The following is a 14,172-nucleotide window of genomic DNA, read 5'->3' on the forward strand; positions in this document are numbered from 1 at the left end:
TTGTTTACTTCCTCTACTGTATTATTTTCACTTTTTATATTATATTTCATTGAAGCTATCCTTGTATAATATAAATGTCTATACATAATGTGTCACTTTTCTTTTGACATGTTGTATATATTTTAACAATAACCAATTTGCCATTTACCAAAACATTTTTTGGTGCATCAAACATTATTAGAGTAAAATTATGCTACTTGCTTGACTAGTAAAAATTTGTTAAAGATTATCTTACACGTTATAGAGGAACAATAGAAAATATTTACTTTTACACATGTAGGGTATGCTGACGTTGCATCTTGTAGATTTACAGTATTTTATAGTGTTTTTGTATAGTCCAGTCTTCGAGATGGGGCACCATCATTAAAATTTGCCATTTGAAAATATAGATTAATGAATTGATTTTCAAAAGGTCTAAAACAATATTTATGGCACAGTTTTCATTTGTAAACTGATAAAAACACCAAGCCCATGCTTATAACATGATGGGGGAGTGGTTTTTATGCTATGTAACAGAACAGGCCAAGTAACAGGCCATAGATTTGCATGAAGCTTGCATCGTTCACTTGTTATACAATCAATATAGGATCAAAGGGAATTTTTGATATTACGTTATATTATATTTCATAGAACACTTTCTTCACATCCAAGAGTTTGTCAGTTTACAACAACTTAATGACAACAGTAACTTTAGAGTATAGACCTTTGGGTGGCCATAACGTCTTTGAGAACAGAAGTTCATTGCTTGATATGTTACGCATATAAAATATATTCTCCAGTCCTTGTAGATGGATATGGGACATTCATAACTTTTATATCCACTATTCCGATTAGCCTGTTCCCGTGTATTGATCCTGTAATATAAGAGAAAGTTCATTAAATTACAGCATCATTTCAGAAATCACAGATACATAATGGGTTATCAGAATGGTGCAAATGGGAGCTAAAAGTGTCTTTGATACCAGTCTACACTGGAAGCCTTTCAATAATTATTACGTTGTTATACATGACCAATGAAAAGTATGAAATAAATATAACTAATAGAGGTTATATTTTGAGGCCAAATTAGACTTTATTGTCCATATGTCATTATAAATAATAATTTTCCTTTTATTTGTTTATTAATTAACTAACCAATGCAGTTATTTTGTTCGGTGGTTATCTCATAATTGTCTTCGGAGATTGAAGCTCTAAACGCAGGTTTTCCACATGCTCCATCTTTGGCAATCATTTAGATTGACATCTTCACAATGTCAAGCTATTACCAACGTACTAAAACCTTGATTCGATAGCCGCCTTTTTTGTAAATGAAGCGATTTTATTTGGCGTACAATCCAATCAAATCAAATCGCTGCATTCCGTGATAAAAGAATAGTGGCTATTATCGTCAAGGTACGGTATACGAAGCTCGTAACAGCTTGAAACGTGAAGATGCTAGAATGATAGATTTGGTGAATTGTAAGACATCGTTTTTCATCTGTTAGCCTATTTGATTATTTTCTTTTCCTTAGTTAAATTGAATTGATTCAACGTTGTGTCACGGTGCCCGATATGACGTAATACATACCCACTTGAACAGTGATTATGACGTCTAGGCTTTTGTCAAAATTTTATCATCATATTCGGCTCCTCTTCATGTCCTTAAATCCACTTACTTTCGGTGAATTTGACCAACCCGGTAAAGAGAGCAACTCCATGACAGTATTTAAATTCAAACTGTCGACAGATGCTCCCTTCATCGTTTGATCTTGAATCTTGAAAATCGAACAACTCCAATCGATTAGCTTGTAAAAAGATCTGAATATTATCACATTTTAATCCATTAAGGTACCAAGTCCACTATTTGTGAGTTATTTTAACACAGGAAACTACACTGTATCCAAAACAGTGGTTTATATTCGACTAGAGGATGCTAAAAGATGTTTCCTATTCTCATATTTGCTGAGTTCTTCCAAATAATCTTCAACAAGGTTGATTGGGGGTAAATGAAGAAAAGTCGTGACTTTGACAAGGATTGAACGTTTAAATAATGAAATTTTAGGACGTAGAGTAGAAGACAGTTGACACACGATGCGATCTGTTCAAACAATCATTTTGTTGACAAAATTCACGAGGAATTCTCTCAAAAACAAGTTCGTTTACATTTGAAATATTTTCTCCACAAGTTCAATTTCATTTCTAAAATGTAAAATTTGAAAGTTAACGATATTTTCAATGCTAGGAGCGGATATTTGACTCTAAGTGGATCCCAAATATAAGCCCCTGTAAAATATTTTGCTGTAGAATGTAATATCATAAAAGTGCGTCAAATATGTTTATTTGAAAACAAAGTTATTAAGATATACATTCAAATCCCCCCATCAATCTACATTTCCGAACAACATGATTGTGTGTATTTTGTGGTGTCTGACCTTCGTTGATTTAATGAAATCGTGAACCGCATTTATTTTATATTATCTTCGGCGGGGTATAGAGTTTGCATAAATTTTTATATACATAGATAACATCAATAGGCTTAATATTTTTCAAAAATTCTTGCGAGACCCCTCTCAGGCGCATGGGATGTTAATTGTGTCTAGGGTGATCGCAGAGCTGTTGTATTTGGAGTCTAAATACTGACAGTTGTTCCCTCATTTAAACAGTCTGTGCCCTTTTTGTACCCCCCAGTCTCACTGCACTTGAATTTTCTTAGAGGGAAATGTGGTCATTTACCAGGTAGAGGGATCCTGGATTAAAATCTGCGCTCTATTTCAAAGCATTTCTTTTTTCATATAATATGCTACATGAAGTCCTACCAAATTCTATAGAGGGACGCATCCGAAAATGAAAGTTTCTCGTTTCGTTGCAGTGGGGTGATTTATGGTCAAGGCTAAATAACTTATTTTGCATAAATCTTTAATATTCTCTTCTTTAAAAAAAAAAACATTCCCACACCCTCTCTTATTGAGCACAAAATGTAATTGTTGGCTGGGAAACAACGACTATCAAATAAAAAGGGAGGCAATTTGAATGTATGGCAGATTGACCAATCAAATAATTTGTTTACGCTTCGCAACGGAAGTGGACTTGGCGTTCACGGCAACGGGAAACAATCGGCTTATGTCCGAATAAAAGATTTTGCTGTTAATTTGCATTGCTCTTTGCAATTTACGATTATTTTTAGTGATAAGACATAGGTAACGTATGACCAATAATTTGTCTTGTAGTTTTCTTAGTGACAATTTATTTCTAATTCTCATTTGAGAAAGAACGCGTTTTTGGAATAATGATTTTTAGGCTCTCGACATGTGCCTAGGCTTTGCTTTCTTACTCCTCTGTAGATTTGTTTAGTAACTAACTCTACAGTAGTCCATATTGCAGTCACTTACATAAAAAAAAGTCATTTTAGAAATGACATGCTTTCTTGCAGACTTTTTTTTAAGCCTAGAATTGCCTAGATGTCTGGTAGATCAAATTTCCTAATGCTTTTGTACTTTGTAATTGATTTATAACTTCTTTCTTTTAATCTTATATCTGTCTCACTCCTTTGAAAAATTATTCTTTCACATGCTGAGCTCAATTTATAGACCTAACCTTGCCTTAACTGGTAGCATACTTTTCATCTTTATCTTTAGTTTATGTGTACTCTTTACAATCTTTTTACTTCTCCTACAACATAGTCTATTATTTCTATTTTTATTTTATTCTTTGCTTTATTTACTCTTTATGTTTCATTTCCAAAAACTACCTCCTCTCTAGCTGTTAACAGAAGTATATAGTTTGAAAGATAGGCATAGATCTAGTTATCAACAAAAATGGTGGGTGAATACAGTTGACTATTTTCAAGCATTGAGTTGCGGAACTTATTTTTATTGGCTTATCTAGGATGAAGCTATTAGATTTTAATATAACTGAGCTTATTAGCCTACTATTTAGCTTATCTTTTTATTTGAAGCTTTTGATTTAGAAATAGGTCTCTTATTCACATTTCTTTCAAGTTTAAATTCTCATGAATTAACTTAAAAGCTTATACAAGTTCAAATAATTCTAACTCTGCAAGATTTTTATCTTTTTATTTATAATGATCAAAGTAAGAATACAGCTTGGTGATGAATTAATTATGTTCGCTTCAATGCATCATTTTAATCAATTGTTTTTTAGACTGCTGAAACTAAAAAGAAACCAGACATGTCTAAGAAACGACAAGAAGTTCAGTTACAACAAGATATTGAAACCCAAGAAGAATGGGAGGAGATGATGGCCAAGGAGGGATTATGGGGTAATCTTAAATTTTCTTAATCCTTAATATCAGATATCAGTAAAAAGGGCACATTCAGCATCTGTTCTTTCAATCATACCTTAGTCTTCCTATTATTTCCTATTTATGGAAAAGTACAATATTTGGACACAAGGGGAAAACGATAAACCAGTGAAAATAGAACATGGAATTTCTAGTTTAAAGGGACAGTTGTTTCTTAAAAGGAAAATTGAAGGGATTACTCGATTGTTTTACTTCTGAAGACTACTTTCACATAGTTAAGCTTATTTATATAGTATGTTATTATGTGTTATGTTTGATTGTTGTTTTAGTCGTTGATATTTATCAAGAGTGGTGTGGACCCTGTGCTGCTATGGTCAGTTTCTTTCGTAGAATGAAGAATGAACTTGGTGATGACTTGTTACATTTTGCTACTGTAAGTACAATAATTGATGCTTTAGTATTAGTTTTTTTTCATATTGATACCTTTATTCCATGATGATGATCTTTGACTTTATATTTTGACTTTTTCATATTCATATTTGTGCTTCATTAAGTAAGCCTAAATATGTAATGCTTGTTTCTATAACAACTTAGGCTCACAGTTAAGGATCCTTTCTACCAGCTGATCCTTGGTCAAACCTCTTGGCGCTGATCTTTCCCAGATTATCCGTACCCATTTACAGCTGGGTCGACTGAAATTATGAGTGAAGACTTTCGCATGTCGATCAAGATCAGAACCCACAGCCGCCATTTTCTCGACCATAACCAAACAAATGACAATTTTCCTGTGATATTTTTCACATAGTCTTGGACTACATCCATCTTCTGTTTTAATCTTATATTTTCTGGTCAATATTTTTAAGGCTAAAGTTGATACCATAGATGCTTTAGATAAATACAAAGGAAAATGTGAACCCACTTTTCTATATTTTGCTGTAAGTACATGATATTAAAACAAGAAAAATATTTAATGTTTTGAATTCAAAAGATGAACTGTTTTCACAAATGCATTCTGCTCCATTATTATCAGCCCTGTCACCAGGAATGAATTGGTGCAGGGGCTCATGTTTTTTACTCAGAAAATTTGAAGAATTCATGTCTGACAATTTTGAGGTGCCAAAAATGTATTTAAAATCTATATCATTTTGATTTTGTACAAAGACACTGTAAATGAATCTATCTCTGTTGAACTGAAGACGATTTTGCGGGGGCTTAATTCTCACTTGCTGGGGCCCAGCCCCCACCCCCACCCTGTATATTATATAAACTTAAATATGTCATAATATACTAAGAATTTTGAAATTTTTTAAGAAGCTGTTCAACAGCCATTAAGATTACTGACAAAACAGTCATATTTTGATTGATTTCAAATGACTAATTGGCCTGCAACACCTAAATAAATTTGTTCTTTTTCAGTGTGGTGTTTTAGTAGCTGTTGTCCATGGTTCACAATCACCATTAGTTATGAGAACAGTTACAGAACAGTTAGCTCAGGAACATAAAGTTATAGATGGTAATTCTCAAAGAAAAGAGGTTAGAACATACTGTAAACTGTTTGTACACTGATTTTCTCTTCCTTAGAATCTTTTGTTTTGAGCTCCAAGCTGCAAAAGCTTAATGCATGATGTGGAAGTAGTGTTGCTTGGCAACAACAAAAATATTGCAAATGCTCATCAGATTTCTGGACTGCCCAATAGGAATGCTGAGTTAGTAAGCTATATTCACAGTTAAACAGGTGTAGAAGCAGCTCGTAAGTAAAAGGCTTTATTCTTGGACTAGCTAATACAATAGATGTACATCAGAACTCACATTGTTATCCTTAAAAAATATGTGTTTTCGTAAAATCTTTTTAAAACACATTATTTTGTTTGTAATTCAGATTAAAGATCCATTGATAGGTCAGACTGATGATCTAGAGAATGGAGAATTAGATGAATCAGAATCTGAAAGTGAAGGTATGTAGAGTCACTTGTCTTAATCTCTATTAAAATTTTCAGCAAAATTCATTAAGTTCATGCTAGGATGAGATTCAAGATGACTGCTGCTTGTTCTTTTGACTAGGTTAAAAGAGTTGTTATATTTGATAGGCCTGTAGCTATCCCAGGGTCTGGGAAGGGGCAACATTTTTTCAAGGGTTTTCTCAACTATGTGAATCAACAAGACATTCAAATCAGGGGGCTAGAGTTTGGATACATACGAAAAAGACATAAAAATAAAACCAATCAACATGCCCTTGAGAATCTTTTGAGTTCATTAGACTACACTAAGTTCAACAACATTTCCAATGTAATTTCATTATTCTATTTTAAAAAATTGCTCCTTATTGTAATTGAGTTAATGCCTTCATAAAAAAATGTAGCCATTTTGATGTGTTTGCAGACAATATATATCAATACCTAGGAGAACATGTTAATTTTGGAGAATCTCTAGAATTTGCTAAGAGACAATCAGGTTGGGTAATAATTTCAGTGGAATATTGTAGCTATAGTTATCCCTTGTAGTTAGTTAGATGTATAGATAAATTATAATAAATAAATGTGAATTTTTATCCCAATACTACCTCTTAGTATGAACAAAAAATTTAAATTCATAAAACTAAGTATATAAATCATTAAAATAAGTAATTTCGAAACATGCTTAGAAGTGTGTTTCAATAATTATTTAGTTTAATTGATATATCGTCTTCTATAGAGATTCTATTCTTTAGTCATGGCACCTGGCAAGTCCAACTGATGAATATATACACATGTTGACCACGTTTGAGAATTCAAATTTATGTCCATTCTAAGAGGTAGTATTCCTTAAGAAAATGTTCAAATTATTTCCCTAATCACAAGCTAAGTTTGTTTTCAGTTTATTTTGGCCAAAATTCATAGTTTATTCATATCTGAACCATTTTTTCCCTTACCTTGTGTAAATGCAAAAAACTAGTTTTGAGGAATGCTGTTGATTTAAAATAAAAGTTTTTACCCAATGAAAACTTATAATTCTAACTTTTTATGTATGTTAATTAGAATGTAATATATATATATTATTCTACCAGTTATATTTTTTATATCATATATTATTAACTATTTTAGTATTTACAATCCAATAGTTCCCAAAACTAAATACATGCATGGCTATAATGTAGTTTAGAGTTCCAGATAGAATATGTGTACTCAACAAGACCAGGCTATGTTTCTTGCAATCTTCCCCTTTAGATTCAGTTAATTTTAATTAATGTATAAAGTATAGAAGGGGTGCTGATTTGTTTATTGAAGGGTACCAATTATAATATTCAAATCAAATCAAGTTGAAATTTGTATCAAGCTGTTTCACAAATTCACAATTTTGTTTAAAAAAATTAAAACTTTGCAGTTTGCAATGGGTAATTGATTGATCTAAACTATCAAGAATACATCGTGATATATAACAAGAAAACATTTGGAATGCTGAATTTTATGTTTAAGTTTTATTGAAGATATTTCCCAAGTAATTCAATTCAATTATCAACTCTCAATGAACAGCTAGTAATTTGCTTTTATAACGTAATAAAATTTGGTGTTTGTTTTGTTTTTGAAGAAATGGGTTATACTGTTGCTATTATTAAACCTGATGCTGTAAGAAATGGTAAAGTTGATGAAGTTTTAGAACAAGTAAGTTTAATAACATGTTGTCAAAGTTGTTGATTCATAAATTGGTGATCAATTGAAAGTAATTCATCTCAAGGTGTTTATGATAATAGGGACAAATTTACTAACAGCTGCAATGAACTGGATATATACAGAATCTGACATCTCAGATAGACTTATTTTCCTTGATAGAGACACAAAGATAAAAAAATCCAAACATAAGGTAATGTGCTATGCTATGGTTTGTGTTTCATAAGAAAAAATTTAAAACTCTGTTGGGTCTATTTATCTAGATGAAAGAGAAGGGTATAGATGTTGTAGCAGAAGAAGAAAGACAACTGACAGAAGAAGAGGCTAGAGAGTTCTACAGTCATCTTAAGGATGAGGTATGCTAAATGTTGAGAAAGAGCCCACAAATTTTGTTATGACACATAATGAACGGTCTTGGTCGGAGATAGTTGTCGCCAACTAGAGTCTTGTCAAGGGTTTCAACGATTGGCATGGGCACACAAGGAGAGAAAAATATCCAGTCTTTTTTTTCCACCATGTCCTTAATCACATGTAGAGCATGCAATTGAAAGGGAGATGAATCTGATTGGATGATGGAAGCACGGGCACATTTGACTGGCAGATTTTACTCCAGTTATTCAGCTATTCAGTTATTAAATTTAAGCTTTTCAGAATTTTTTCTGTGTGCTCATGATTTGCAAACTCCTTTGCTTAAAATTGATGATACTTTCAAAGTGCTATGACAAAGGTTATTTTGATTTTGATATTTTTAGGACTATTTTGAAGAATTAGTACAGTTTATGAGTAGTGGTCCAAGTCATGTTTTAGTATTAACTAAAGGTGCAGAAACGGATGGTTCAGTGTTGAAAGAATGGAGAGAAATGATTGGTCCAACCAGTGTTGAAGAAGCTAAAGAACAGGCTCCTGACAGGTGAGTTTCAACATATTGATAGAAAAAGCTTATAGTCCTTATTGACTGAATTTTTACTTTGACTTTGACTTACTGAATGGTGGTGTCTGGCAAATACAAGGATTCTTTCAACCAGCCTTTTCTTGGTCAAACATCTTGGCATGGGTCTTGCTCTACCCATTTACAGTTGGGTGGACTAGAATAATGAGAAAAGCTGACTTTCACAGACCAACCAAGATTAGAACCCAAGATCACCATTTGTCTATCATAACCAAGCAAATGATATCATTCAACACTCTTGGAACTTCACACCAAGTTTAATAAAATAAGATGGACCTGTGTGTCATGCTGCTGATATGAAGTTCAAAGAGAGGTGTGTGGTTTGACAAGAAGAAGATTAAAAATACTTTAAAACTGGATTTGTTTGTTTTCAGTTTACGAGCAAAATACGGTTCTGGTAAATATATGAATGCTCTTCATGGTAGTAGCTCTCCTGAAACTGCTGCCAGGTATGTAAACAAGTCATGTCATTTCTTTCAAATTTGGTGCAGAAGAGTAGGACGTAAAACTCCATTCATTTCATTTCATTTTCTTTCAAATTTGTATTGTAGTATTATTTAGTATGTCAAATAATTTTCATTGTGACAAACAATTAGTCAATTTAAATTGGTCATAATACAAATTGGTCACAATACAAATTGGTCACAATGTAAATTGGTCATAATACAAATTGGTCATAATGTAAATTGGTCATCATGTAAATTGGTCATAATGTAAATTGGTCATAATGTAAATTGGTCACAATGTAAATTGGTCATAATATAAATTGGTCACAATGTAAATTGGTCACAATGTAAATTGTTCACAATGTAAATTGGTCATAATGTAAATTGGTCATAATGTAAATTGGTCACAATGTAAATTGGTCACAATGTAAATTGGTCACAATGTAAATTGGTCATAATGTAAATTGGTCACAATGTAAATTGGTCATAATATATTTATCAATAATTTTGCCACAAGCAAGAGGTAAATTTGCCATGACATCAATGTGACATACCAGTATATGGTTAAAAAATTCGACCCCCACACTTTGTTAGTACTGTTGGTGCATTTTGTAATTGAAATTTATTTTTCTAGGGAAATGGCTTTCTTCTTTCCTAAACTGGCTGTTACGAAGAAGAAGGGAGTTGAAAGAACTTTAGCTTTGATTAGACCTGACGCTTTCAGAACAAAAAGAGGTAATACTACTAAAATATTTTGTCTTCATCTGCACCAAATATTTCCTTTTTTTTTTATCAAATATTACAAAAATGAGCAATTACCTTGAATCTATCGTTGGCCCATTAACAAAGGCTGTTTTAATGTGTCTTTGATATGAAAAAAAAATCAATCATCAGGAGATGTTTACCAAAATTTTGACATTTGAGACTCAACTTTGTAGGCTGCCATCATCAAAAACTTAATAGCCCTTGATCCTATCATCATTTTAATGGTCGTTCTTTTCAGATGAGATTTTAGAGAAAATAAGAGAATCTGGTTTTAAGGTAGCCTTACAGAAACAAATGACATTAAGTAGAGAACAGGCTGCAGAATTTTATAAAGAACATGAAGGTCAACCATATTTTGAAGATTTAGTAACCAGAATGTCCAGGTATGTTTCTTTATAGCTCAAAAATAGTTTTTTTAGTAGGTTGGTAGATGACAAGTTAACGTTCGCTTCCAGCAGATGCTAATATCTCAAACTAGGTAGTTGTTGGTAGTCGTAGTAGTTGGTAGTTGGATTTATTAGTACAGTCAAGTAACCTAATTTCGTGGAAACCTATTTTTAGTGGATTTCCGGAAAGGATTAATAATTTACATGTGCGACCTCGCGTGACCTCTGCATTTACTTGTTTTGATAAACATGGGTTATCTGTACAATATCAGCTAGTAGAATGAATCCAGTAGTTTCAAGCAAGGTAAAATGTATTGATGTATACTTTGACAAATACAAAATGGCGAATTTCACTTAATACCAAACGTCACCATTTTTTATCGGCTGAATTTCCTTATAATCCCAAGCGGTAATCGGAATTCCAAGTGTCGTCTGCTAGAATGTAGTCCAACGAATGAAGTCACATGATCAACTAGCGGATTCCGAGTCAGCAGAAAATTTCTATGGAACACAAAGTGGGCCATATTCTTATGTTGTTTCAGTGACTTATTTTGTCAGTCACTATTTTATTTTAAAATCGTGGTTCTTTGAAGGAATTGTCACTAGTTATAATGAATTGATATTAAAGATAAATACTAAGAGAAGTTAATTATACCACCCGGTATCCATACAACGTGTTTTTCTAGACTTATTTATAGTTCAAACATTGTACACGAAAATAGGTGACACATTCTGACGCCGTTGCCGAGTTGGTTGCTCATGAAATATGGGTCAAAGTGAAAGATTCATAAAGAAAATCGAAATAAACCAATTTTAATTATTTTGTAGAATATCTGAGGAAACATCTAAGACATAAAAAATATTTCGTTTTTTAACTTTGACAAAATTCGGTGTTGAATCCTTATATCCACAAAAATAGGTTACACCACTGTATTGGTATTATTTTACTTATAGCAAGCAAATAAGTACCAAAAACAGCTGAGAAAGTGAAAAATTTGAATTTTCAAGACAAACATGGCTGATATGTTTCCAATTTCCCATTCTAATCAAATAGTGACCTATGTTATGAGAAGTCACTAATGAAGGCTATGTGTATATTTTCAGTGGTCCATTATTAGCTCTAGGATTAGCTAGAGAAGATGCTGTACAAGGCTGGAGACAGAAGTTAGGACCTAAAGAAGTAGATAAAGCTAAAGAAGAAGAACCAGAAAGGTAAGACATCCTTGAATTATTTGATGCTCATTGAGTAAGGTGCTTTGCTCATTGTCCAAAAGGTTTGGAGCTTGATCTTGGTATAGATCAGGAGCCGTGGTGGCTCAGTGAGAAAGACACTTGCTCGGTAACCAGTAGGTCCAGGGTTCAATCCTAGCATAAATGTAGATAATACCTTTGGATTTTTCAACCTGGTTTCCCGTGCAAACTTTCCCCTGTCAGTGATGCAGGTCAGAGGAGCTGACTTGAAAAAACCTCTAGTCGTTTGGATAAGACAATAATCCATGGCCCTGTGTGCTACAGGTTGTGCACGTTAAAGATACCTTGAAAGTTCGAAATCGTTGCACCCTGCATGGTGTTGTCTGTCTTCATTAGCCCACATGGTACAGAAAATTCATTTGATATAGGTCTAATTTTAAGCTTTAATTATTTGCATTGCAGTTTAAGAGCTCAATTTGCTGTAGATGATGTAGAAATAAATCAGCTCCATGGTTCTGATTCTGCTGAAAGTGCCAAGAAAGAATTGGAATATTTCTTCCCTATGCAGCAAACAGTAGCATGTATTAAACCAGACAGTATTGGAACCAAAGGTAAGTTATTTCAGTCACATCTTGTCAAAGCACTAAGTTCTTGCTTAAACTGATGATTTGAAAATTTCCCCCAAAAAGTTCAGGGTTCTTTGACTTCTGGTCAGAATCACTTAAGCTCTGTAGAAAACAAGAAAATGAATTGTGGAAAATAAGACTGATAATTGGAAAAATATCAAAGAAAATGTAAGATTTTTAAATCAAAAAACAGATTCAGTTGTTTTGTTTATTTTCTGTTGGTAAATTCATCCATTATGGAAAGGCTCAGTCAGTAGCAAGATGGATTTCTGTCTGATGGACGATTAGATGCTATGAATTGGCTTCCTCCTCAAGCTTAGAAAAAAAAATTGAAGCTGCATTATAATCAATCAGTGTATCCTTTTGATATTTTTGATGTGTCATTGTTTTTAGATGCTATTATTGAGAATATCCATGAAGCAGGATTTAGAATAGCTGCCCAGAAAGAGACAGTTATAACTCGAGATATAGCAGAAGAGTTCTATTCTGAACATAAAGATAAAGATTACTTCAATGATTTAGTCAATCATATGTGCAGGTAAATAAATATAATAACCCATTTTCGTGACTTAGATATTATGTGATGCATTGATGTCCTGACATCATTTATGTGAGCTTCTTTAGAACAGACGGTAAGAGGCTTGGTTCTTTACATAACGATGTTTGCTTGGTTACGTTAAGTGAGTGGCGGCTGTGGATTCTGATCTCGATCGCCTTTTAAAGTCTGATGACCTTGAAGAAGTCACCTTCACTCATAATTCCAGTCAACCCAGCTGTAAATGGGTACGGAAAATCCGGGAAAGATAATTCCAAGAGGTTTGACCAAGGACCCAGCTGGTTGAAAGGTTCCTTAACTGTGAACCCAAGTTGTTATCCTTGTAAAATATAGTTGTTTCTTTTTCTCTTTCTTTCTTTCTTTCTTTCTTTCTTTCTTTCATTTCAAGAGACTGTTGTGGCTCAGTGAGTTGGTCACTTTTTGTGGTTTTACTCCAGAAATAGAAGGCTTACCTTGATGACCAACTCCTAGAGCTACAGGAAGTGTCCTTTTAAGATAAGAGTTCAAAGAGTAGGCTAATATTGATATCTGTTCAAAATTTTCTTCATTGTACACAGCTGTAATTGTTAACCAAATCAAGAGGTCAAAGATGTAATCTAATTGTTTTCAGTGGTCCAACAATGTTTATGGTATTATCTAAAGAAGATGCTGTAGAAGGTTGGAGACAAGCCATTGGACCAACTGATCCTGAAAAAGCTAAAGCAGAACTTCCTGAATCGTAAGAACATTTGTTTTTTCTTATCATTTTTAGGATGGATGGATGTTGCTCTTAGTTTTCTGGAATATATCAGTAATATTGTGATGATAATTTTGAATTGAATGCAATTTCGTTACATTTTAAACCTTTGTTTCAATTTTGAATTTTGTTATAATTTTAGCCTTCGTGCAATTTATGGTAAAGATGTTCTACACAATGCTGTACATGGTAGTTCTAATGAAGAACATGCTAAGAAAGCTATAGAACAGGTGTTTGGACCCCTACAGTTTAACTCTGATGGTACTGTTCAAGGTATTTTTTTATTTTACCCTGACATTGTGGTTAATTTGTGCATGGTACAAAATAGGTTGTTGGAGTTGGATTCTAAATTGTAATATATATATTTGAACAATATTTTACCAGTCTTGAAAGATTACTAACCACTCTTAGGAGGTTAACAACTCCATGTAGAAAAGCCATTTCGAACAGTTCTTTTTATTTGAGAAAAAGTATTTTGAAAATTTTTTTCAAAGAATAGTAAACAGTCATTAGGAAACTTGGGTTGAGTTTTAAACATTTTAGAAACAATTTTCAAAAAGATAAATAAGGAGCATAACGCAGAAATCATGATATTGACTGTTGATATCTTTTAGGCCTATTTAAAGTTATTTA

General features: G+C 32.9%; 1 protein-coding gene across 1 annotated transcript; it reads left to right on the top strand.

The window, feature by feature from the left end:
- Window positions 1-4,167: 4,167 nt before the first annotated feature.
- On the top strand, window positions 4,168-13,895 carry LOTGIDRAFT_107502 (hypothetical protein; the record flags this gene model as incomplete). Its single annotated transcript, XM_009065410.1, has 16 exons — window positions 4,168-4,258; window positions 4,570-4,673; window positions 5,104-5,175; window positions 5,657-5,786; window positions 6,139-6,195; window positions 7,805-7,878; window positions 8,148-8,240; window positions 8,637-8,794; window positions 9,208-9,282; window positions 9,914-10,014; window positions 10,283-10,427; window positions 11,535-11,642; window positions 12,084-12,232; window positions 12,641-12,785; window positions 13,414-13,521; window positions 13,682-13,895. The coding sequence occupies 16 exons, from the start codon at window positions 4,168-4,170 to the stop codon at window positions 13,893-13,895; spliced, it is 1,824 nt and encodes a 607-aa protein (XP_009063658.1).
- Window positions 13,896-14,172: the final 277 nt, after the last annotated feature.

Source organism: Lottia gigantea (assembly GCF_000327385.1).
Source record: "Lottia gigantea unplaced genomic scaffold LOTGIsca_7, whole genome shotgun sequence".
Lineage (NCBI taxonomy): Eukaryota > Metazoa > Mollusca > Gastropoda > Lottiidae > Lottia > Lottia gigantea.